This window comes from Thalia democratica, chromosome 6, assembly GCF_965202585.1.
Source record: "Thalia democratica chromosome 6, ktThaDemo2.hap1.1, whole genome shotgun sequence".
Classification (NCBI taxonomy): Eukaryota; Metazoa; Chordata; class Thaliacea; order Salpida; family Salpidae; genus Thalia; species Thalia democratica.
The window spans coordinates 43,094,238-43,119,265 of NC_139170.1; the positions used below are offsets into that span (position 1 = coordinate 43,094,238).

The 25,028-nt window shown below is 27.1% G+C and overlaps 2 protein-coding genes across 6 annotated transcripts; both read right to left on the reverse strand.

The window, feature by feature from the left end:
- Nucleotides 1-2,272: 2,272 nt before the first annotated feature.
- Nucleotides 2,273-16,022, reverse strand: LOC145838043 (uncharacterized). Of its 5 annotated transcripts, XM_082945569.1 has the most exons (13): nucleotides 15,922-16,022; nucleotides 15,258-15,479; nucleotides 13,904-14,119; nucleotides 10,463-10,645; nucleotides 9,250-9,410; nucleotides 8,682-8,823; nucleotides 8,171-8,290; nucleotides 7,858-7,937; nucleotides 6,980-7,073; nucleotides 6,393-6,452; nucleotides 4,683-4,759; nucleotides 4,053-4,089; nucleotides 2,273-2,510 (listed from the first exon to the last, which is right to left on the reverse strand). In XM_082945569.1, exons 1-12 carry the CDS (start codon nucleotides 15,995-15,997, stop codon nucleotides 4,078-4,080), a joined length of 1,443 nt encoding a protein of 480 aa, XP_082801695.1. In that variant the 5' UTR covers nucleotides 15,998-16,022; the 3' UTR covers nucleotides 2,273-2,510; nucleotides 4,053-4,077. The 5 variants fall into 5 exon arrangements, 4 of the variants coding, with proteins under 4 accessions (XP_082801695.1, XP_082801697.1, XP_082801693.1 ...); XR_014370022.1 differs by having other exon boundaries at nucleotides 4,053-4,759; XM_082945571.1 differs by lacking the exon at nucleotides 6,393-6,452.
- Nucleotides 16,023-22,353: 6,331 nt separating this feature from the next.
- LOC145839101 (carbohydrate sulfotransferase 1-like) lies at nucleotides 22,354-24,840 on the reverse strand. The gene is made up of 2 exons (XM_082946711.1): nucleotides 24,627-24,840; nucleotides 22,354-23,405 (listed from the first exon to the last, which is right to left on the reverse strand). The coding sequence occupies exons 1-2, from the start codon at nucleotides 24,838-24,840 to the stop codon at nucleotides 22,354-22,356; spliced, it is 1,266 nt and encodes a 421-aa protein (XP_082802837.1).
- Between the last annotated feature and the right edge of the window lie 188 nt (nucleotides 24,841-25,028).

The window sequence follows — 25,028 nt, forward strand, 5'->3', positions numbered from 1 at the left end:
AACAAAACACTTTATATAAAAAAGTTTTACTAAATAAAAAACACATTTGCTTTATTCCTATGATATTAAAAAGAGTTTTGTTTTATAAAATTACATATGTAATTAATATATAAATGTATGTTAAGATCTACTAAATAACACAACGATATACAAAAAAGTATACAAAAAAGATGCATCTAACAATATGTACTTTAACTACTTTACCCCTATAAATCACTGTATTGTGTTTTAAAGGGTAAGACAATAAAATTGAAACCGAATCTGAACTGCAAGAGTTATGGAATTTACGCAGCTATATGCACAAAATGTAATAGCAACTATGTAGGACAAACTAAAAATAGCTTCAGTACAAGATGGACAGCACATAGATATAGTTGGAATAGATCAAAGTCAAATTTTAACCCAAAAGATATAACAGGTATAAATGCCTTATATAGACACTACTATTTTAAACACAAGAACGATCTACAGAAAGAGTGTTGTTTTGATGACGCGTATGAAGTTGCTTTTTTGAAAGAACCAGACTTTAAGAACCTTGACTATAAAGAATATTTTTGGATAAATAAACTCAAATCAAATATTAATTTAGCTAAAACACAATACAGTGATTTATAGGGGTAGAGTACTTAAAGTACATATTGTTAGATGCATCTTTTTTGTAGATTTTTTTGTATATCGTTGTGTTATTTAGTAGTTCTTAACATACATTTATATATTAATTACATATGTAATTTTATAAAACAAAACTCTTTTTAATATTATAGGAATAAAGCAAATGTGTTTTTTATTTAGTAAAACTTTTTTATATAAAGTGTTTTGTTTGCTGTTAATAGATGTCATTTTATCAATTAAAAACATTTTTTTATATATATATTTAACTTTTGTTTTTACAGCCGTATTTTTGCATTGAAAATGTTCTAAATAAAGGACGAAAGCTTTGCAACTAAAGTGTTTTGGTTATTGTTTCATTAGACAGCTATTTAAGGGCTATTTTTTAACTTTTTTGTATTTCAAAGATATACTGAATATATTTCAAGCAGCAAATAAATCAAAAGAATTTTGAGAATAAATAAAGATTAAACTCTGAAGAAAATATTTTACTTTCTATTGTGTCCTCACCAAAGAACAATATTTCAAAAAAATTAGTTGTCGGCAAACTGCGGTCCGCTCATCATTTGTGCCTGGTAAAATGCTTGTTTCTAAAAAAAATGCAGTAGAGGCAATTTTAGTGGTTTTTATAATAAAGTTCACAAATGTCCCTTTCTTTGCTAGTGAAGCTTTTCTGACCATTTTATTATTGCATTAATAAGCATTTGCTTTTATTAAAATTTCAAAAGTATATCGTGGTGCGCAAAAAAAAGAACATGCAAAGATTATTTTAGCAAATCTGAACTGTTTCTCATAAAAGGCTGTCAACCCCTGCCTAAAGTACTATTTCAAATATCTAGCTTTACAAACAAAATTAAATTTAGTATGTAACGAAATCGAGTTATACTTTTCCGCCAGTTGGCGCTATAGTCAGCCGAAGCTGTGTACTTATTTCAAGATAAGTTAAGAAATTGCTTATTAGCATCTAGCTCACGCACTACGCGTTGTTCTTTTTTTTTGGCTCAGTTAGCCATAAGACCGTGCGGAAAGCACATCAACTTTAAGGCACTAGTTGAATTTAGGAACTTCTTTTATGATTTTGATTCTATAAGAACTTTATGTTTATTTGTATGATTGTATTGTGCTCAGTTTAGCCACCGTTGTGCAAGAAGCACAACATATATTAAGACGCTTTATTATTAGTAAGATCTATTTCTCTATTTGAAATTGTGACATTTGGACACTTTTAGAACTTAATTATAAAAATTTTTATTTGTAGAATTTTGTGTTTAGTTGTTGTCTTTATTTTCGCAGTTTTATTCTACTGATATATTAGCTGCTTTATCACTTCTCCTTTCTAGTGTTCACATTAACGTCACTTTTTCAATAAACTCACTTCATTAACGAAATTATATATACATACATATTTATTAATTACTAAGTTAAACCTAATGCGTAAGGTAAATTCAGTAAAAGCCTTTAGAGCTAAACGCTCAAAGCGTTTAGCACAAAAAAGGGGACTTACCTTAATTAAAGCTAGTTCCTACTTCAGGCCCTCTAGGACTACAAATATACAACTACTTTGATAAAAAAATATTACTTTAATTTATTTGTATGTTCAAAAAACTACTTATAAGAATACAAACTGTTTGAGCGTAACAAACTTTAAAAACAGGTGTTTAAACTTTTTAAATTTTATTAAACTCTAATTTTTCAACATGCTACAATAAAAAACAAGTATGAAGTCATAAAGAAAAATGTGAACTACAAACATTTTTTGTTCGGGCAAAAAGAAAACAAAAACTGCGTATATGCATTGACGGTAGATATTTTTACTATGTAAACCCCTACGATAAAAGAAGTTTCATTTATATAAAACAAACATAGCAGCTATCCGTGGAAATGGTGGTTTTCTACAGAACCTGTTGATATACTTTTGTTAATAATATTTTAAACTATTTCTTTACTTTATCCTCGGAAAACACACCTGAGCAAACTTTAAATGAAATATGCTTTTCTACTTAACAATCTTAAAAAACATTTTTAAAATGTAAGCTCAATTAAAATTTAAAAAGCAACGTTAGATTTATAGTATAAAGGCTTTTTAAGATCAAAAACGAGGCTAGAATTTAATAACACAAGAAAGAGCTGTTGAAAACATTTAAAACAATCAGCTGTGAATACAACATGCTTGTGTGTCGAACATGCTTGAGCACAAAATTTAACTTTCAGATCAACATGTTAGAAGAAATATTTCAAAATATTATTTTATTGACTGTAACACTTGTTAAAATTGTTTTTTTTTTCTTTTGTACAACATAGCAATGTAAACATTATACTTTATTTTATTCTTATTGCCAAATAGCTGATTTTTTTACTTTTCATTTATTTATTTAGATGTCAGTAGAAAGTTTACTGAACAAAAAGAATGATTTTATCAGCACCACTTGAACTTATCTATAGACTCAAAAATTATTTTGTCAATAAAATACAACCGTCCAATCTTTGGTAAGGATGACTCATTTACTTTGATAAGCTCAATTATATAAATAGAACTTACACTTTTTGATAAAACGAACACTTGTTATGATTTTTTATAAGTTAACCAAATAATATTGCGTAAATAAAATCAGTCATATCTTAATTATGACTTTTGATGAAAAAATTAAAACACTAATTGAGTTGTATATGTAATAATTTCTAAGCACGTTTGTTATCATGTTTTTGGGTTATTAGTAATTTTATGTCAAATATATTAACTCAATTTAAACATCTAAAAAAATATGTCTTACAACTTAAAAAATTGTAATTCCGAACTATTTAACGTTTGTGCTTTTAGTACAGTTAAGCATGTTGAAAGCTTGTACAAATGTATTTTTTGTTTTCAATACTTAGTTTGAGAAATCTCAAAAACTTAACAGACTTTTTGAATAAAACAAATTAAAAATTAGAATTGTAGAATTAACATTAACAAATAACAACTTAAATAATTAGATTATGTTTTTATACAAAAATAGTAAACTGTTTATTGAACATTCATATCAAGTATAACAATTCAACGATCGCAATAGTAAAAATACAATTTATGTATATAAGCAATTTTTGAAGATTCTTCAAAACACCAATAAAGTTTTAATGTGTACAGATAGTTTTTATAACATTGTCATGCGACATACAAAAATTGAAATTTCATTCGAAAAAGGCAAACTTTAACTAATATAATAAAAGGGCAAGCAAGAAATATAATAATTAAAAACGTGTGTATTTTATACTTATAAAACGATTGAAAATCTAAAAGTGTAAGAAATGGAATGTTAATAAAAAAACAGCTTTAGAAAGTTAGACAGACATTTTTGATTTAAGACACAATATTTATAATCAATGCAAAAAATATAAACAGAACAGACACATATCAAAACACCAATAAATAACCAACATTATCAACACATGCTCATTTAACTGACCTGATTATAATCAAATAAACTTTTATTATTGGAGTGCCTGTAAAACATATTGATAAAAATAAACTTCAAATACTACATTTAATCCCCATCAAATATCTGGAAATGTTTAAATCTCATTAATTTATAGAAAAATTTAAATATTCTTTTAATATATTCAGTGCTTAAATTAAGAAAAGCATTAAAGTGTAAATTTTAAAGCAAAACTTAAAAATTTTATGTACATATTATAGCATTTTTAGATATGTGAAGAACAAAACTTTAAAGTGAATTTAATTTTTTTAGTTTTTAATTTGTTCGCGTCGTAGAATAGTTTAAAAGAACTGTCATATAATAGATTAACCCTCAAAAATTGAGTGTTTTAGTGCCTAATTAAAAATTTACTACCTCAAAAAGGGCAATTTTCCATATTAAAAATATACATCATAGCACACAGTGTTCCTTTTTGTCAGCTGAAAAGTGTGCACTTACATACCGGCAAAAGTAACTATTGTAAGTTAAGAAAAAGTTCATTTAAACATTAGTGCCTTCGTTACGCATCATGGTGTCTAATTCCTCGTCATTTCTAACATGATTGTCGTCTTGCTTAAAGCAATAGAGCTTATTCAAATAGAAAAACAACGCAACACCAACCATGACGGCCAGCAGCGGCAGCAAAACTGCGAGAAGAACCGTTGAAGTTGGAGAGCTTCCGGCACTTGGTGGGGCGCCTGAGAAGTAAAATTTATCAATTGTTGTATAAACTATCATAATACTTACATTAGTTTTTAAATTTTTAAATGCTTAACATGTAAACTGTTCGTGGAGGGTTTTAGTAATTTTTGATACCAAAAATTACAAACTTTTGTAATATTCATACTACATAAAATAAACACTACTCTTTAATTGTTTCCAACTTAAAGCTTTGTGCACTCAAAAAGCAATTTTTTTAAATTAAATAATATCATGTGAGCTAAGTCTAAATCGGTAAAAAAAATATATATACCAATTTTCTTTAGACAAAGGTTATGACAAAATTTGAATTGATATTGTTAACAAACAAGAATAATTGTTTTCAGTTTTAAGAAAAGTTTAGCTTCTTACTGTAGAATAAAAAAGAATTTTTATTTTCTACAAAATAACATAATTTTTAGAAGGTTACAAAATGCACAATTAATAAAACACATATTAGAAAAAAAAACTCACAATAATTTCAATCCTAAACAAAAACACGCTGTTTTATTTTAAATTAGAATTTAAACCTTTAATATTTTGGTAGTAACTAAAAATTATTAAAGGCTTTTAATTGGTAGTGCAATAGAAATTACGAAGAATATGGTCTATTACGTAATTTAAGTATAATCAATTGCTTTTAATTTGTAAATTCATTTTTTATAATAGATTATATAAAAGCGCCGTAAAAACAATTTAATTAGAAATATTTTGTTATTTTTTAAAAATTAACTAGTTTAAGAAATCTTTAAATTAAGTAAATAGCAGTTTAATAACAAAGTAATTGTTGTTCTGTCTTGCAAATAAGCAGTTATTCTAAAAAGTAAATGCTAGCCAACCATTAAGCATATCAGCCTTCTTAGAAACCAATAATGCTAACTTACGAGACTTAATTTTAAAAAACTTAAAACAAGCCAACTAAACCAAAAAATAAAAAAAACTAATGTTTTAATAGTTATTTTCTGAAAAAAAAAACTATGATTTAAAATAATATTACTAAACAACGTTCATGCAATTTTATTATTAACTTGTTGTTTCTAGTGGAATATTCTTAAAAACTGTAATTTCTTCTATAACTTCAGCAGTTTTTTCTGTGTTGTTATATAGCAAGTATTTTTAAGCTATGAGTTTTAACACTACTTATAGTTATTTCTGTATATACTTATCATTTTTATTTATAAAACAACTAAAATTAATTTAGCATTTATGACTATTTTGATTAGTATTTATTATTTTTATTAGTAAAGTTTTTTACTTTTATGCTGTTCACAGTTGAAAAAGTTTTATTTTATTTTCAAACTTGAACCACTCAGGTAATACGCAAATTTAATTAAATACATCGAGTTTTATTTTTAAACAAAACCAAACAAGTCCTTTGAAATCCATAAAACTAATGTTTTAAAACTTTTTGAAATAATTAGCTAAAAATACCTTATTATTTCTTACTTTAAAAATTTTAACAAATGTAAACCATTTAAAAATTTTAGTATATTCTAACTAAAAAAGTTTCAATAATAGAAGTTAACTAACATACTTAATAGTTTTTCAATATTTGTACCATTCACATTAACTAGCCTTATAATTTTTCTTAAAATAATATCAGTATTTTTATGTATTAAACGCATAAACTACTTGTGGTGGTGTCTTTCTTGTTATTCCTGCCGTCTTTAGTTGGTACTACTGCTGGTGCACCTGTTAAAAGCGTTGCATGCCACTAAACTGAACACAATCAATTGAGCAAATGTACAGCAACATTACTCAAGCAATGCAAATTACCAACTAATGCAAGTGTGATTACAAAGTTGAATGTTAACAAAAATGTAATGAGTGAATTATGTGCACCACTGATTTTGAAAACAAATATCAAGTGTATTATGACTAGTGATGACTAACAAAACGCTTAAAACGTAATAAACCTAAAACAGAAGACTTTTTTTTCACTTACAACCTAAAGTAAATATGTTTTGTAACAAAACACTCTAACAGTTTTAGAATAAATATTTTTCAATAATTTTTAAACTTATCAATGTTTTAAAAAATTTTAAATAAAACGTATTTCTTTTAATATTTTAATTTGTACATGGTGAAAAATCACCAATAAAAAATTCTTTCATTTTATGTACATCGTGCTTAAAAATTTAGCCAGTCTACTTATCTAAATTAATTCTAAGAGCAAGCCAAAGCATTGTCGTTTTGTTGTAAGCAAATAACGAACGTACCATCATCTATTACAGTAATGTTCAGATCAATAGATAAAACTTCGCCTGGAAATTCAGAGTTTTCCATACTCAACTTGTAACTACCATTTTCATTCTGTGAGTACAAACTTTTATAATATCTATTTAAATTAATATAAGCTGAGTTGTACACAATTATAGCAAGTTGGGAAATCTTTTTGATTTAAATCGTTAATAAGTGAAATTCTCTTTAAAAGATTTTAAACTTGTAATGTTGATATTTAAATCTTTATGTTTATAAATTTTATAATTTCCATCTTAATGATCATCGACTTAAATTAAAAAGAAAAATGATTAAGTTTTCAAACATTAATCATAGGAGAAACAGAGCTTGTGGTGTAGAAGTACATTAATGATGAATTGCATCCATTTTCTCCACAATTTTACTTAATTATAGTTGGTATTTTGATTTTTTACACTCTTAAAAACAGTTACCAAAGCACTGATTTTACAGAAAAATATAACAATTTTAAGTCTTAGATATCTTTAAAAATTTGTTTAACTGGAAAAAATATAAGATATTTACCAACTTTTTAGTTGCTTTTTTTATTATCTAACTTTTTTTTAGTTAATTAGAAAAAAAAGTGTATCACTTAATGACTAATACAATAAAACGAAATAAATACTTAAACAAATCAAAATAAAACTGTTTTTTCAAGCACTTCTAACTACACATTTTTTAAATTTGAGTACTTTGAATTTGTTCATTTAGTTAAACAGAAAACTAATAACCTATAATAATTTTATACATGAAAACGTTTTATTTATGAAAAGATTCTATAATCATCATATTTTCTATCTGCATTTTCACGAAAAAAACTTATTTGAAACAACAATAATTATTAAACAAAATATCTCACTTTAAAGTCTGAAAAGGCAAGCGAGAAAGTCTGATTAAATCCAACACTGCTGCTTGGCTGTATATCAGTACTTGTGTTTCCTGTAAGATTGTTTAAACATTGTTATGTTGCAGGGTACGTGTAAATAACACACATTTATTGATTAAAACTTGAATACCTACAAAAATAAATACAAACTAAACTATGAATTTACAAGAATATTATAAACCACTACAAAGAAAACCTAAAAATGTATATCAAATATAATCATCATGTAACAGTTCGGGTCATATAAAATTAGATAAAATAACAACGTCTTTCATATAAAACGAACCGGACACTAAAGTGGCTTTTTCAACGAGCGGGTTCGAATGCACTACTTGGTGGCATGATTTTTCAGATGAACTTCTTCTTATTGTGCATTCTTTGCTTGATTGCAACAAGGTCGGTTTCTCTGTTGACAATTAAACTAATAGTGTTTTAAGCTTATGGTTTCGGTTAAATTATAAGCGTTTTAAGATTGTTTTAATGTCACGTTGTACTTGAAATGACATAAAATACACAATGCTACTTGTTTTACAAAATTATATTTTCAAAACTTTTAAAATAAATATGTTGCAATGAGTTTTAAGAGCATACACATGCACAGTTATGAATAATTAAAGAGTATACATTTTAGAAAACTTAATTTTAATTTTAGTAAAAATTTAAGCGTAGTCACAAAAAAAAATCATTAACATAATGTCGTAAACATTAAACTTTGAAACCAATATTAAAAGCTACAATTAAAAAACTATTGAATTTTAAAGGTTTTAAGTTGCTGAAAAAAACTGCAACAAACGTACGAAGTATGACGAGAGTTTGCGATTGAGAAAGACCCGTGTCTTTGTACATTTTGTTTTTGTTGACCAAATTGAGAGCTTGGCAGGTAACAGTTTGGTCGCTTCTGCCATTAGCCACTTTTGTTGTCAAGTTGTAACCACCAACCTGAACAAATTAATTACTGAGCTCGTTGAACCATTTTGAGGTGATAGTTACTACGAGCTTTTTTGGTTTTGTACTTGTTTATTTTTTGTGATTTTTGTAGATGATTATTAACCACCCTCTATTCAATTAAGTGTTGATAGAAAGTTTAAAAATATTGGCCAAATAAAAAAAAGAGTTTTATACTTTTAGGCAATACTTTGTTCGAAATGTTTCAGTTTAAGTAGTATTTCGTTTAAACAGAAAGGACTAAATTTAAAAAATATACTTTTGCTTTTATTTTTAAATGAGTAGTGTTTATAAGTATATGAAAACCTTCTACTATTAAACACAAACGAGTAAAATTTATAATTTTAATATACAAATAGACTCATCTGAATCGTCTAAAGCCCTCTGATGACACAAACACAAAAAAAGACAATGTCAAACCCGATCAACATTCAAAATTGTTTCCTCTTTTTGGTCGTCGCCTTTATAGTACACATACTTGACTTGATCAACTTTCGGCACGACATCAACGTGGCTGCACTTCAAATTCATGCTTTCACCAACTTTGTACTTCACATTTCCCACCAGTGTCGATTTGGGTGCTGCATAAAAAGAGCGTTTTTATTCAAAGTGTTTTTTAGTTTGCTGCTGGCTTTGAGGTGGCCCAATTGAAAAACTCAAGTAAACTTTCTTTGTAACTTGAGGTTTTTTTATTTATGAATATTATACACCTTTTGGTGTTTGTAAATTCCAAGAGGCTGTTTTTATCAAGCAACATAAAACCAGTTGAAACTATTTTTTTCATTACACATAAAAAAATAACTTACATAAGTCGAACAAAAAAACATTTTGTTGAAGATATAAAACTTATGGTTTAAGTTGAGTGCTTCAACAAAATTGCTAATAGATGAGTTGAAAATTTTTATTCTACCTGATAATTTTTGTATTTGATATTAAAAAGGAGATAGTATACAACCAAATAAGTATATATTTACAAACGTATAGTATAATTAACAAAAAATAAACTAAAAACTTTTTTCTCAAATTATTAAAATCATATTGATTAAATTTATAATGTTAATTTTTTGAAACAATTAAGAAAAGCAAGAAAATAAACGTTACGGTCTTAAGTATGGTCAATGGAATAGTGTAGAGTGGTCATCGAGCTACACACCATTTACTGATAAACACTGTTTTCAGCTAGTTTGATGGTAAAAAAATAAATATAAGATTGATATTTTATATATTAAAAATGTAATATATTTAACTTAAAAACTGGTAAGTACTCTCCAAACCCCTTACTGTCAATATCAATCATGGAAATCTACCATAGGCACCACACTACCTCCTGCCTTATATTTTTTATTTTCTAAATCATTGACGCTCAAGATAGGATAAGGGTTTAGTGCCATAAAAACTATTTTCGTGAAAAAATAGTTTTGCTCTGAAAATATTTTCAAATTTATGATGTACTTTATAAATTTTAGTTAAGCAAGGCTTAAAAATGATAAATATGCGCACAAAAATTCCTAAGCTTCCTAGTGCTTTAACGCGTTGTGAAAAAACAACTTTACAAGCATATCAGCTAAAACTTGATCACAACGAACTGTTTACAACCACGCTTTGATGAAAAAGTACAACTACGAGTTTTAACCTGTCCAACACTCAACTCCGTCGGCGTCGAACTTGGCGTCGGCCCGGCACTTCACGGCGGCGGTGAGGGGCTGCCGATTTTTGAACGGGTAGGCGCCCTGCTGCTTGCAAGCCAGTTTGCTTTCCCCGCCGTAACTGGACGTCGACTCGGCGCTCACTTGATCGTTGACGTCGGTCGGGCAAGCTGAAAATTTTAGTGGAACTACAGTTCTGTTTTGTATAACTTTATTCATTTGTTTATACTTGAAGTTCGCTTAAAATTTATAAGGTTTTTTTGTATTGAGTTTTAAACTTGCTGAAATGTTTATTAAACTTTATCATAAATGTTGCTCAAGCGTTAAAAAGTTTTATTAAATTTCACGAGTTAGTTATCTAAGTCACGAGGTTCTTATCTAAAAAGGTGAAATAAACATTTTATTCTATTATTTTTAATACTTATGCTGGTAATGAAGTAAGAAAATCACGGAGCGTCACTTACTTTGTCAAAAACTCCAATTTTAAAATGAATAAACTAACTACTTTTTCTATATTAAAAAACAAAACAAAAAATTAACATTTTATAAAGTTATTAATCACAACAGTTAAAGCTCGTGAAAAAGTGACGCTCTGTGCATTTGTCACCCATTTTCATTTATGTTTAAGTTAACTTTAATTATTTATATAAGTATATACGATGTTCTACAAAAATATATTTATAAAGTAGGATTAAAAGACACAAATAACATCTAGAGAAACAAACTACTTCAAGAAAAAATCAAATCCGTAAAACTATGTGTAAATTTTACAAGTTAGAGTAATTAAAAGTATAAGATAGATAATGTTTAAAAGAAGGTTCTCTAAACTACCAGTTTTTAAGGTTATAACAAAAACTTAATTTTTAATAACAATCCATAACAAAGAACAATTAAAGCAAATTAAAATAAATTTGTTCACGACAATTGTAATTTTATTTTAGGTTTAGTTTGAATTTCTTATTATCTTAATCATCTAAGTGAAATTTAATCTTTTATTTTAATGATCTAATAGACTACTTTCTGTTTTATAAGCTGTAAAACAAGTGAATACAATACCAACTAAGTTTAACCAACAAAAAAACAAAACAGTAATATAATTACAAACAACTAAAGGCAAAGTTCAATTAATATAGTTAAGTTTTCAAAATTTATATGCTTCACGATATACTTAAAAATATGGTGTTCTTGGTAAACATTTCGTGCAATTTTACATCATAACAACATTAAAATTAACCTAATAAACTTTGTTCTAACTAAAAACTTTAAAATCAACAAAAATTTGCTAGACCTATATTTTAATCAAAATTAAATGTTTAGAACGATTGGTTCAAAATTTTTTAAAGGCCTTAGATAAAACTGCAACTAAAGGTATAAGGAAACATTAGTATAGTGTACGTTGAGGTCATTTCTATTCATTATAAACACAAAAAAGCAAAACAAACAAATTTTGTGAATTTTTATTTTTAGATTTGATAAATTCAAATAAAACCAGACAATTCACATTTGTTTCAAATTTAAACGCATCTTTGAAAGTAAGCGTAAAAGTTTACCTTTGATTTGAAACTATGGACTGCACTGCCACAGTCAACAAGGTTTATATTTCAAGTGAATGAAAGAAATAAAAAACATTATGAAAATTAAAACAAAATAAAACTTTAGCTGTAGTTAAACTAACTTACTTAAATAAGTTTGTAAAAAAAAATTTAAGAGATACTCTTTTTTTTTCAACAACTATTTGGCAAAAAAAAAGTTTCTTATTAAACTTAACATAATAAGCAACATTATCATAATTTACATAGTTCAAATCTTTTAATATTCTTTTAGAAGACATAGATCACTTTTTTTATTCAGCTGTTTTCACAGATATAAAAACTAATTCTTATATACATTATGTTTTTTAACATCAGTTTCAAAGTTAAAAGTATAGAAAGGAACAAGATTTAAACAGTTATCTACAATAGTAGCACATACTTTTACGATAACTTGTAACTGCAACAAATTCATTTTATGAAATAATCTTTGTGCAAAATGCGCTTAACTATTGTTATGTTTATAAACTGAAACAATATATTTAATGAAGTTAAAAGCAAAATCAAAAGAAACTTCCTGCTCAAGTCATGTGTGTATATGTTAGTATTAATAAAGTAAACAATAGTCAAACACTTTACCAGCTTTGTATAAGTTTTTTAGAGAACAAAACTTCTACTTCTAGTGCTGGAGAAATAAAAACTAATAAGTTACTTAATTTTCTTATGTGTATTTGAGGTAAAAACTATTACTTTTACATATTTATTAGTAAAAGTTGATCTGAAAGTTTAAAGGAAATTGATGTTTAAAAAAATAAAAATACCAAAATAGTAAACAGCATTTTGAGAATAGAAAATAATCAAGTCTTTTTAAAGTAATTAAACTTAACTTGTTTATTGCAATTTTCTCTCAAAAAACTTAATATTAAAATTAAAAATCATACTTTACTCATAGAAAAATTAAAGTAGCTATTTTTTACACAGCCAAAAACAAAATTTAACATATCTAAAAATAATCAAATAGGTTGTTATGTTATTGAAATATAAGGAATAAAAAAGAAATTTAAGCTTTTAAACTAAGTTTTACTTATAAATAAATACCTGTTATTTTCAATTAAAAAGCAAGTCTTGCAAGTTTATAAAAACAAATTAATACTTATTTGGTGTACTATTTAACTTTCTACAAAAAATCAAAGCGAAAAAGGATAAATTTACAGATAACATTTAAAAAACTTTTATTTGCTTAGAATTTTAAATTAATCAACTACACAATCAATTCTACACTGTATTGTTTGATAAAAAAGTTCTAAAATTAATTAAATATTAATCTCAAATCTATATAAATAATTAAGAGTTGAAATTAAGAAATATATGATTTATAACTTGGTCTTAATATATTTAATTAAAATTATTTTATGACAAAAAATATATCATACATCTAAACTAAAAGTTCTATAACCGTAAGACTTTATCAGTTAGAAAGTTTCAAAGCACATACTTGTAACAAGTTTTGTAAAATTTTTTGCACTTGTACAAATTATAACAAATCGACACACCACCTTACAAAGTATATAGATAATGAAAAAAACAAGGAAAACATCATAAAATAATCAAGGTGTTTCCACTTTAATATTTTTTTTTCTTATTACAACCACAATATGATGTGTATAATATTATTTCTATGATAGTTACGTTGATTTTTATTACCAAACATAAATTCTATATAAATTATATTATATCTATATTGTTTTAATTTTACAGTATGATACTGTTTTTAAATAGTCAACAAACAAAACTTTGAAAAAACACAATATCAAACAACTCAACGTTTTAAAATTTTGAAGTCAAACTACAGTTATCAAAATATCATGTTAGAAAAAAACTAAGTTATGCAATTCTTACTTGTGACAGGCACATTTTCAACAGAGCACTCCTTAAGAGTTACTGCTTTTGTGTCTTCAGCGCGAACTTTGAACGTGAGGTCATTGTGTTCAGGGGCCAGGTTGAAATTGAAATTGACAAAAAAGTAAATTCCCTTCACTCCCTCGTGCACCGCAGTCTGGCATGTCACTTGGTTGCCGTTGACTACTCTCTTGGTCGTGTCACAGTTGAAATCCCCTGTTAAATTATTTATGCAAATTACTTGACTATTTCATTTGAAACACTGTGCAGGCTTTATAAAATACCACAATTGAGATTTTTAGAAAATGCATTTAATATCAATAATAAGTTTATTTATTTACTTATTTTATTGTCAGAATTTGTTACGAATTTTTCATTTAAATATTGTAAACATGTTGTCTGTAGTATTTTAAAAAGAATATAAGTTTGAACTTTTTTGTACAAAACTACTATTTACAAAATCTTCAATTCAAAAAAAAACTGTCCTTAATGACCAAAAACTGCCCTGAGTTACCCTTAAGTTTTTTTTTTCAAACCCTTTAAAATTCTCTTCTGGCACAAACTACTTATACCTCATTTTCATTTTTCTTCTTAAAAATTAAAAGGAAGGTTGTATGTGTATGCTTCTGCATTAGATGTTCATTTAACATATGTAAATATATAAACTAAACTAACATGGTCACATTAGTAGAAACTAACATGGTATAGTAGAAATAAATTGAAATTGTTTTTTTGACATTTTAATTGACTAATTTTAATTTTACCACATAAAGTACTAATTTTAATAAATATTTATTAACTTCAATGTTAACTAAACAGTTTGACTAGATGCAAAGATAAACCAATTTAAATAAGCATTTCAAAACCAATAAAAAAAATGTTTTTGAAGAAAATTGGTTATATAAAACAACAAAATATTAAAACTGAGTCAACTAAATCTCATTCTAGATCTTGAAAAAACTGTCCTTAGATTTTTAAATTAACATAAACTATCCTTTAAATTTTACAAAAAAAGAGTCCTTCTGGGATAAAAAAGTCAAAACATCTTGAATCATCTTGAGGTTTTCTAGAATTTCAAAATATCCTGAGTGTGTGGCAACCCTGATTGTAGCTTAAGTTAGTAAAAATAGTTAATAATTTATTATATTGGTAAAACATCTGAAAAATATCAAACTTTAAACATAATAAAACTTTCATATTTAAAATTGAATAATCTTATAATCAATTAAATTCACAGAACTTAGTAATCATACCATTGACAATTAGGAGAGCTTACCTTATGTAAATAACTTAGTAACAAACTTAAAAATACTTATTTATCTAGTATTTAAAAAAAATCAAACAAGTTAATCACCTTGAAGATCACCAGTAATAGCTCTTATGACGTTTGTAAAAGTAGCATCATTTTCAGACTTGCTTGGAAATGACAAAGTCACAGTTGTTTTCACTATTATCAACTTTATACCAATGAAAACTCTCCAACTGACTCCCTTGTACCCGACTGCAAACTGTTCAAATGTTGAATTTGTTGCTGCCACGTAGTCTATTGAAAATTCTGGCGATTTTCCACAGCTCTCTGAGCGAAATAAAAAGTGCTTAATTAAGTCTACTTGTTATCAAGTTGCAGTTCAGAAATAATTTTTGTTATAAAAATTTAAAAAAATAGTGATTATCACAGAAATCGTGCCCTGAAAAACATACTGTTTAGCACAACAATCAATTTTGAGAGACACTTATTTAGTATTTATTTACTTTGCAAAATACAACTTTGAGAAACAATTAGTTTAGATATCCTTTTGTTAACTTTAAAACTTGATTTACTCATAAAAAACTAGTTTAAATATAAAAATATTTACCTTAAGTTGTTTCACAAAACTACTTTAGAAAATTTTGTAAAAACTAAAGCTTTTAGTTTTAATTGTTTTTTGAATAGTACTACAAAGCAAATGTTAAAACATAATTGCTTCCATGCTAAAAAGTTGTATAAAATATATTAGAATAAATATTTTAACTTGTACCTGGATTTCGGGCAGAAAGCACTTTATGCATTGAAATGAATAAAAACAACACTAAAACTTTTGGAAATGATGTCATTTTATTTTCTGTAAAATATCTGTTTAAAAACTGTTTTTGTTTCTAATTGTAAGAAATAAAACTTAAAACTAACAAAACTTAACTCCTATTGAAAGTATATATTTAGAAAATTGTTATGGCTACTTATTCTTATAATCTACTAATATGATTGAAAAATTATATAAACAAACTAGACCAATAGTTCTTAACCTTTTTTTTCATATTTTACCATTTGTATTAAGTAATTACTAAATTTACCCAAATAAAATATATTTCAGTTGATTTTTAGGAAAAAAAACTTTAATTATTCTACAACTACATTGTACAGAGCTTGTAGTATGTTCTTTAAAAAATTTATTACTTTTCCTTAATAACATGTGAATAAAAACTTAAAACATAAGAAAACAATGTATAATCAATAAAAAATTGCAATACTGGAATGTCAGTAAGTTGGATTAAATAAATTAATTTTAATATAATAACAAAAAATTGAGGCGTGATGGAGTAGGAGGCTAAATAACAACTTTGAAAACTCTATGAGTTAAACTTTGCAAGATCAAAACCAAGTAGTTAACAGATTAAAAAAAAAGACCTCCTGTATAACAGGTAAAAATTATGTATCTGAAGTAAAAAAATTAAAAATAAAAACAACTATTAATAGTTATTAATAGTTAGTTAATAGAACAAGTAAAATACTGACACCATACATATTTTACCAAAATGAAACATTTATTAAAAAAAGTAAAGAATGAGAAGAACTTGTTCACTTAAATACTACTAATTTAACTGAAAAGCAAAAATTACTTATAAGATACTAGGAAGGATTATGAAACTAAATTAAAATCTTACTAATTTTTTAACAGTAGACTAAAATCTTGTTAGAATAAAGTTAAGCTTGCTCAAAGTGAAACAAATTTTTTTAACTAACAGTAATCACTCTTTAAACATTTATAATTTCATTAAGTATAGGGTTTATTAAAAAAATGTTAACCATTGTTTTCTGTATACACAACTTTTAAAAAACAGGAATTAAGCTAAGCTTTTTACATTGTTGTCTCCATACTTTTACAGTGAGATTTTAGCTTTGTCAAAAACTTTCATCATGCTATGTGTTGTTTAAATACAGATAAAGTTTCTCAATTTGATCAGGTAAAAAATAAGTTAATAAGTATGATTAAGTAAACTAATAAATGAAATTTCTTCATAATGCAGATGTGGAGCTGATGGTGTGTAACTCTTTGAGTTAAACATTGAAAGATCGAAACCAAGTGGTCAGCAGTCAGCACATATACAAAAGAAAGTGTCACAACTTTTTTTTTAAATACTTTTTGTTCAATGAGCCCTAGACTAAAGCATCTAATAACTTGTCTATATTTAGCTACTATACTAACTATAGGATAAACAACTAGGGACAGATAGTAATAAACCTAATTTGGTAGAATACCATATCAAAGTTTCTAAGCTCACATATTTCAGATTAAGTCGTGTTACATTTTATTTTACTAATACAAGGCTAAATTGTAGCCAATATTTTAGATGAAATTATTTATCTTTTAAACTACTCAAACAAAGATAAAATTTTATAACAATGAAGCTCAGTAAAATTTTTTAAATAAAAATATGCTACAATGATTTGTAGGAACCATTTCTCAAGCTTAAAAATTTACTTTACTTTGGGAGAAAAAGAAATAATGTAGTCTATCCATTATTTGCAGAATAGCTTTGCTTTTAGCCACTAGATCTTTCGCTCCACTGAGGACAAAATATAGCTGTTTTAAAGAAAGTGTTCAACGTTTAAATTAAGCTAACTGTTATCTATTATAAAAGTTCATTATAGTAATTAGTTAAACAGCGATGAAAACCAACGCGAATTGAATAAATTAAATTTAAATATCAGTTTTAAACGGGCATATTTTCAAGTGTTTTTTATTGTATTCTTACACTATACTTTATCTAATTTTCACTATTTATACAAATTAGTTATGTGACTTTTTAGATTAAAATATCTAAATAAATATTATTTTATATAAAAAATACATGTAAAAATCTTATCTATACAAAAATTGTTTCATATAAAAGTATAATATAAAGATAAAATGAATTTTTTTTGTTAAATCTATGATACAGTTAGAAATTTTAAACAAGACACTTTTATAATTTTTGGTACAGTATACGTAAAATAAAATTACACGATTTTGAACATATTTTAATATGAACATTAATTAAAACATTGTTATTTAAAAATTAATCTACTTACACAAAGCGATATTTTTAACATAAATTAATTTATTAATTGTTTCTATTTTGAATATAAAGTAAAAAAAGTAGCAATTAATTACTACATTATAGTATAACGTTAAATTGTATATAAAAAAGAGTTTAGACTTAAATAGATTAAATTATTAAGAATGGTAAAAATATATACGTTTTCTGTTAAAATAAAACAAACTGTTGAATTGTAATAAAACAAATATATAGATTAAAAGGCTGGAACTTGATCAGTTTTAACTAGAAAATAACATTTTTATGAGTTATTTAAAAAAAAATCTGTTCGAATGTAACAACTAGAACTATTTTATAGCAGTTATAAGTTTTAACTTTAAAAGTTCTAATTGAATGTTTTCAATAATAGTCTTTCAGTTAAAATAAACACGGAAACCCGTTTAAACGTCCTTAGTAGAACCTTTTTGTACATAAATAACATTAATACTTGGTCGAGGTATGGTTTTATAGGCAATTTAAACAATGAACATGAGAATAAATGTACTTTTAAGATTTAATAGACACGAAAAGACAATTATAGCATCCAAAATTCTAATATAGTGCTTTAATACATAAACTAGACAGACAGTTTTAATGGTAAGTTTACAGTTTTAACACGATCGTACTTGTCTGCATGAGCATTTTTATCCTCAGCGAACAGACCCGCGTCTCCATTATTCGATCCAATCACGCACCATCTCCTGCCGTGGTACAAGTACAAGGGAACGCATTGTTGCCAGTACGGGACTGTCTTGTACTCGCGCCTCACATTACCGTATTGGTCTGGTGCGTCGTACCAGTAAATGTGAGAGTTGTTCGCACTCGGCCCGCGAAGCAGCATGTGCAGTCGATGACTCGCTTCCGGTCTTTCGATGACGTTTGAAAGCTTGTTGATGACGTAAAAGGGTTTTCCGGAATCCATGCCTCTGAAGTTCCTATTGTCTGTAAAGTTTACAATTTTTTTATAAGTTTTCAAAATGCACTAATATATCAGAGTTAGTTTCAATTTTTTATTATATTTACTTTTAATAAGTTATTTAAACTCTTGAAAAAGGTATCAAAGCTATAAAATATTCAATAATTAAATATTAATTATAATATTATATTATAATATTAATAATAAGATATTGAAAATAAATCAACTATATCTCATTCAAGAGCTAGAAAAAAACTGTCCTGAGTCAGCTGGAGTTTAAAAAGCAAATTAAAAATTTCTTAAGTTATCCTGTGTCATACTGAGATTTTCAAAAATTTCAAAGTATCCAGGATTATTCTGAATTTGTGGCAACCTTGTTGATTAAGTAAAATATCATTGTCATAACATACAGATAATTTGAAACATTAATTTGAAGGTAAAAAGGTTTGTTACTTGAAAATTAGCCTTAAGTTATATAAAATATTCTAAATCAACATGAATATTTAAAAAAATCCTTACTAGTCTAAGTTTTGATAAGAACATCAAAAAAACCTTTTAACTACCTATGTTTTTACAATTACATAATAAAAATACTCATAGTGATAGAGGATCTGATGGCTCATTATATAAACTAAGTTTACTATAAAAAGCTAACCTTGATAATATATTCTAATAGTATCTCTTTTAGACATTAACGTTAGTACTGTTCAATAGGTTTTACAATTTATTACACAATACAATATATACAAACTACAAAGTAAATACACACTATAAATCATACATAAACATAATAGTCGACTAAATAATACTCAGCATAAAAAAGAGTTAAAAGGTGACTTTGACTCACCATTCTACCAAAAGCCACATATATTGAAAATTACTATAAAAATACTATATTATTTTTGATATGGAAACAAACTGTATGGTTTTTCAAAAAAGGTTTTCTAGACTTTTCTGATTGAATTACTATTTTTTTTTTGAAGCAATAAAAGTGCTTAATTGATTTGCTAGTACATTAGCTGCTTTATTCTTAACCACTAGTATAAAGTATTTGCTAAAATTTTTAGGAACTATCATTTTCTTTTCGACTAAATTTAGTTTGTTAAATCGAAAGTTTGCGATATGATTACACATAAGTAGTTTATTCGCAACAGAAATCTAAAAACATACTTGCTCATAACTTATAAGACAGTTTTCTGCCGTCTACATTTATTTAAAGTAATTTTTTCATAAGAAATATTTTCATTTTGTTACACAAAAATAAATTTAAGAATGTCTACAGACTCAGTATATCCACAATATAAACATTTGTAGCTTACTTTGAGCAAAACCTGAAACGTTAGTCAGAAGCTTTTAGTAGTAGTTGAGAATTAAAGTCAACAAGAATCATATTTATCGGGCTAATTTTTTTTGCTGCTAAATGTTTCTGTGGTTTAAAATGGTTTCTCTCTATGCTTTTATAAAATAACAAATGCACTTTGCATTTATTGTGCTCGGTCGACGACTTTTGCGTGTGTTGGCGTCTTAGATACACTGCATCTTTTGTTTAGAATTTGAGCACCTTGGCACTTGAGAAAGCATAGAGAAAATTAAATAAAAATAACCCAAAAAACAAAAAAATTAAGTATTTCTTAATCTTGAATAGCTTAAAAATTTCCCGACAAATAAACATTATTATCTTAATAATATGCAATAGGCTAGTACTACATACTTGTAACTTCAATTGTAGACTCACTGTATCAAAACTGTTGTTAAAAGAACTTTTATTACTTAATCGTAGAGAGAATTGTAACTAAAGAAAACTTATACTAAGTTCTTACAAACTTGTTAAAATTCCTAGTATATGCACTCTTTAACTGTATGACTAAGACTTTAACTACCCAAAATATAAATTTAAGTGTTTGTTAACAAAAGATCTTAGTGAAACAGTTTCATTGGAATATAAAATAAAAACAAATTATACAGTATCCTTCTTTTATTGCACCGACATATGTTTATGTGTGTTAACGGATTAACACACTTCAACTGGGTTCTGTAAAAAATTAATACTGTAATAAAAAGAATAGAAGCTAAGGTAGGTGTATACATGTGCTCATTAAAATTAAAATAAAATAATTTCTACATATATTTAGAGGTTAATAGTTAGAATAATTAATGTTAAATCTGACTGTTATAAAACTATATAATATTTGTAATTATTAAGTCTAAATTAAGTAACGTAAACTAAAATACACAATAAAATAACAAATCATAATATAAAGTACTTACATGAATAGAAGAAAGAACTAACTCAAATATATTTACTGGTTGCTAATGATTGAACAAAATATATTTATCAATTATGTCACAATATATAAGAACAATAAATTATCTAACTTTATAATACAAATTGAATAGCTAATCCTAATGTTCATATATTTTATTTAGAATACAAACTAAACAATAGATAATGAAGTGCTTACCTCAACAATATATGTCAAGCATAACAAAAAATATTCTTTATTTAAGTTAAACGTTGCATGCAAAAGAATTTTTCTAATTAAAGAGATAATATTATATAACTTTTGCAAATACTAGTGTTTATTGTATTTAATGTTTAAATTTTAATGTAGAGTTTATTATGCTCGTATACAAAATTTAAAGTTTAAGCATAATTTAAATATTATTTTTTACTCTTTTACTTTTTTTTTTCATTCTTACACAAAGTAAAAGTTTTGCTTAACTTATAAACTATACCTATACCTTATAAACTTATAATGAAGCTTTGTATAAAACTATTATTTTGTAATTTTTTTAAACCAAACTTTTTAAAGCCATTTCAAAATTTTCGTAAAATAAAGTTTTCAAAAAACTAGAATTTGAAAACAAAATGGGCGAATAAAAATGCATAAGTTTTTAAGTTTTATAAGGTAAACAGTTCCAGTCAATGTAACTAATGTTTTTTTAAATTATTTAGAAAAATTTTATTTATCTTCTAGTAGTCAAGAGTTAAGAAAAATACGTGAAGATAATTATTAGAGCTTTACCATAATAGGTAATAATAAATTAATTCAAAAAGCAAATAGTTATTTAGAAGAAAAATTTACGAAAATATATATGCTTAGTTTTGTTTGTAATTTTTAGAACTAAAGAGTGTTAGTTTTTTGTAACGAGCATAATTTTAGCAAATCATTACGAAAAGTTTTAAAATTTAAGGAGTTCAAAAGGACAGATTGTCCAAGTTTTCCAAGCTCTCCTTGTCGTGGTAGAACGCGTAGTTGTTCGCCTTCAACGCGTCCCCGCACACCTCCTGAATTTCAACCACTTCCTCCAGCTTGTACCACGTCCTCCACGCCGACACCACCTTCCTCGAGTCCCTGCAAGTGCTCTGGTCGTTCTGCTGCCCCTTGCACGCGTTCGTCGACCCCCGCACCCACTCCAACAGCTCCTCGCCCGGCTCCTTTCCGATGAACCCGTAAATTTTCTTCGTCACGCCGAGCGGGTCCATGGCGAAGTCCTCGTGCCTCAAGTGCAGGTAGTGCTGCGTCGAGTTTGGGAATGTTTTCAAAATGCTGTCCACGAACCTTGCGTCCTCGTGCACTCTCCTGCAGAAGTGCTCGGCCGTCCTCAGAAAGGTCTTACTGCGGTTCTCCGGCTTCACGTTGATGTTCCACGACCGAATGATGGCCCTGGGGTCGCGCGACAGCAAAATTATCTTCAAGTTCAAGCGTTCGTCGTTGACGAGGTGCGAAATGGTGTCGACTCCCGGCAGGTAGTTGAGCTTGGCGGCAAAAAACTCGCTGTCAAGACAGTGCTTGCCTAACAAATGCAGGTTCACCTTGCTCTTGCCCGCCACCACGTGTTTAGCCTCCCTGTTTATGAACGCGTCGCACTTGCCGCAGCCCCGGAAGCAGATGCCGTTTCGCTCGCAGCCGAAGTAGTCCTTGTTCCTCGTCGCCTCGATCGCCTGCCTGTATATCTCCGGCAGCCGGTGGAACCTGCAGTGCACGATGTCACTTACCAGCTCGGTGCTGCGAGGGATCAGCTCGTCCGGCGCCTGCACCCCGTTGGCCGTCCGCAGCGGGTACAGCGGCTCGTACAGGTAGGTGGCGCCCTTCCTCCGGTTGAACAGCTCCCCGACGACGCTCGACCCCGACCGGCACTGCGAGACGAGCAGCACGGAGGTAATTTTCTCACTCGGGGGGTTTTCCCTCTTTTCTGCTGCTTCGTGGACTTGCGGTTGGAGCTTTTGAATGAGCGTCTGCTGGTAGGCTAGAACGAAAAATATTGTTAGGAAGGTAACAGGCAAGTATTTCTTTCTCAGCAGTTTTTAGCGCGGCATTAAAATAATTAATTACGAATTTTAATCTTTTGTTTCTGGTCATTTATTATTGGAAACAAAAATTTTAAAGCTGAATAGTATACTTTTCAGAATGTGTATAAACGTAAAGATAAATATTTAACTCTTACTAAATGAAACAAATAGAATACAAAGGCTTCGATTTTTTTATAAGCTAACAAAATTTACAATACTATTTAATCATAAGTAGTTTTTTTATTTTGAAACCTCTTAGAGCACATATTTTGTTAAACACACACAAGGTTAAAACTTCAATAAAAAATTAAGAATGCCTTACTTTTAAACTAAGTTTAAATCTAAAATTTCATTCAAAAAAATAGTTTTTTAACTCTTTTGTTTTTTGTTATAAGACGTTGTTTAAATAACAGTATAACTTAATATTTTAAACATAAAAAATGTTTTCAAGCATTGGATTGATAAATAAGTTAAAGTTTAAAATCTTAAAAACTTTGTTAAACATACTTTTACATCAAAGTTAAATAGATGAATCTTAGTTATTTATAAATAACAAATAATACATTAAAATGTTTTAAAATTTAAAATTTAAAATTAAAATTTACACTTTTTACAATCATTTCGTATAATTTCAGAACTAGATACGATATCTAAGTATAAGTTATTTAAAATTTTTGATATACTGAGACATATAAAAAGATTTTAATTAGTTTATTTACTGTTTATTACTATAGTTTTTTAAAGTATAAGTACTTTAGTTATCTCGTACGAAAACATATTCTGTGTTTAAAGACATTAAACTGTTCTGGTCTACGACTCGATTACCAAAAGGTTTTTCCGCAAACTGGGTTCATGGACCAAATGTTTTCACCATACTTTTTGTCGTTCAATAAACAATACTATAACACATACATTTTTAATAAGAAATCAAATGTTTAACAACAGAATTTTTTTTTATGTTAGATAAAATTAAATTATTTTTACAATTAAACTTATTTTATTTAATATATTTTAAAGCTATTTTTGTTTATAATTTATTTTTTAATTAAAATTTTACCGGCTATCACGGCTTTTACCATTATGTGTTTTCTTTATTATAACGTTATTATCTTAGACTATTGTGATTGGATAATGACAACATATGAAAACATTGAATAATAAAAACAGCAAATACATACCTGATGCCTCGCCTGTTGCTTTAATTGTACCAGTAGCCAACGATGAACTTTTCTTTTCTGGATTCAAACGTCTTTCATGGACTTTGCGAGCAGACTCGAGCTTCAGTATCAGCGATTGCTGGTAAGCGAGAATGCAAAATATTATTAGAATGACAACTAGCAAATATTTCTTTTTCAGAACCAGCAGTTGTTGATGCGGCATGGCAAGTTTCATAAATGTACTTCGGTCTTTTGTTTCTTAACGAATTTGTATGCAGTAAAAAACAGTCGTAAAAAGCTGTAAGTAAACTTTTGACAGAACTTTTTCAATCAAAATAAAAAATGTTGTACTTTTAGTGTTAAATTTTTTTAAGAAAAATATCAGAACTCACTCCCCTCTGCAAAGATAAACGTTTTCTGAAG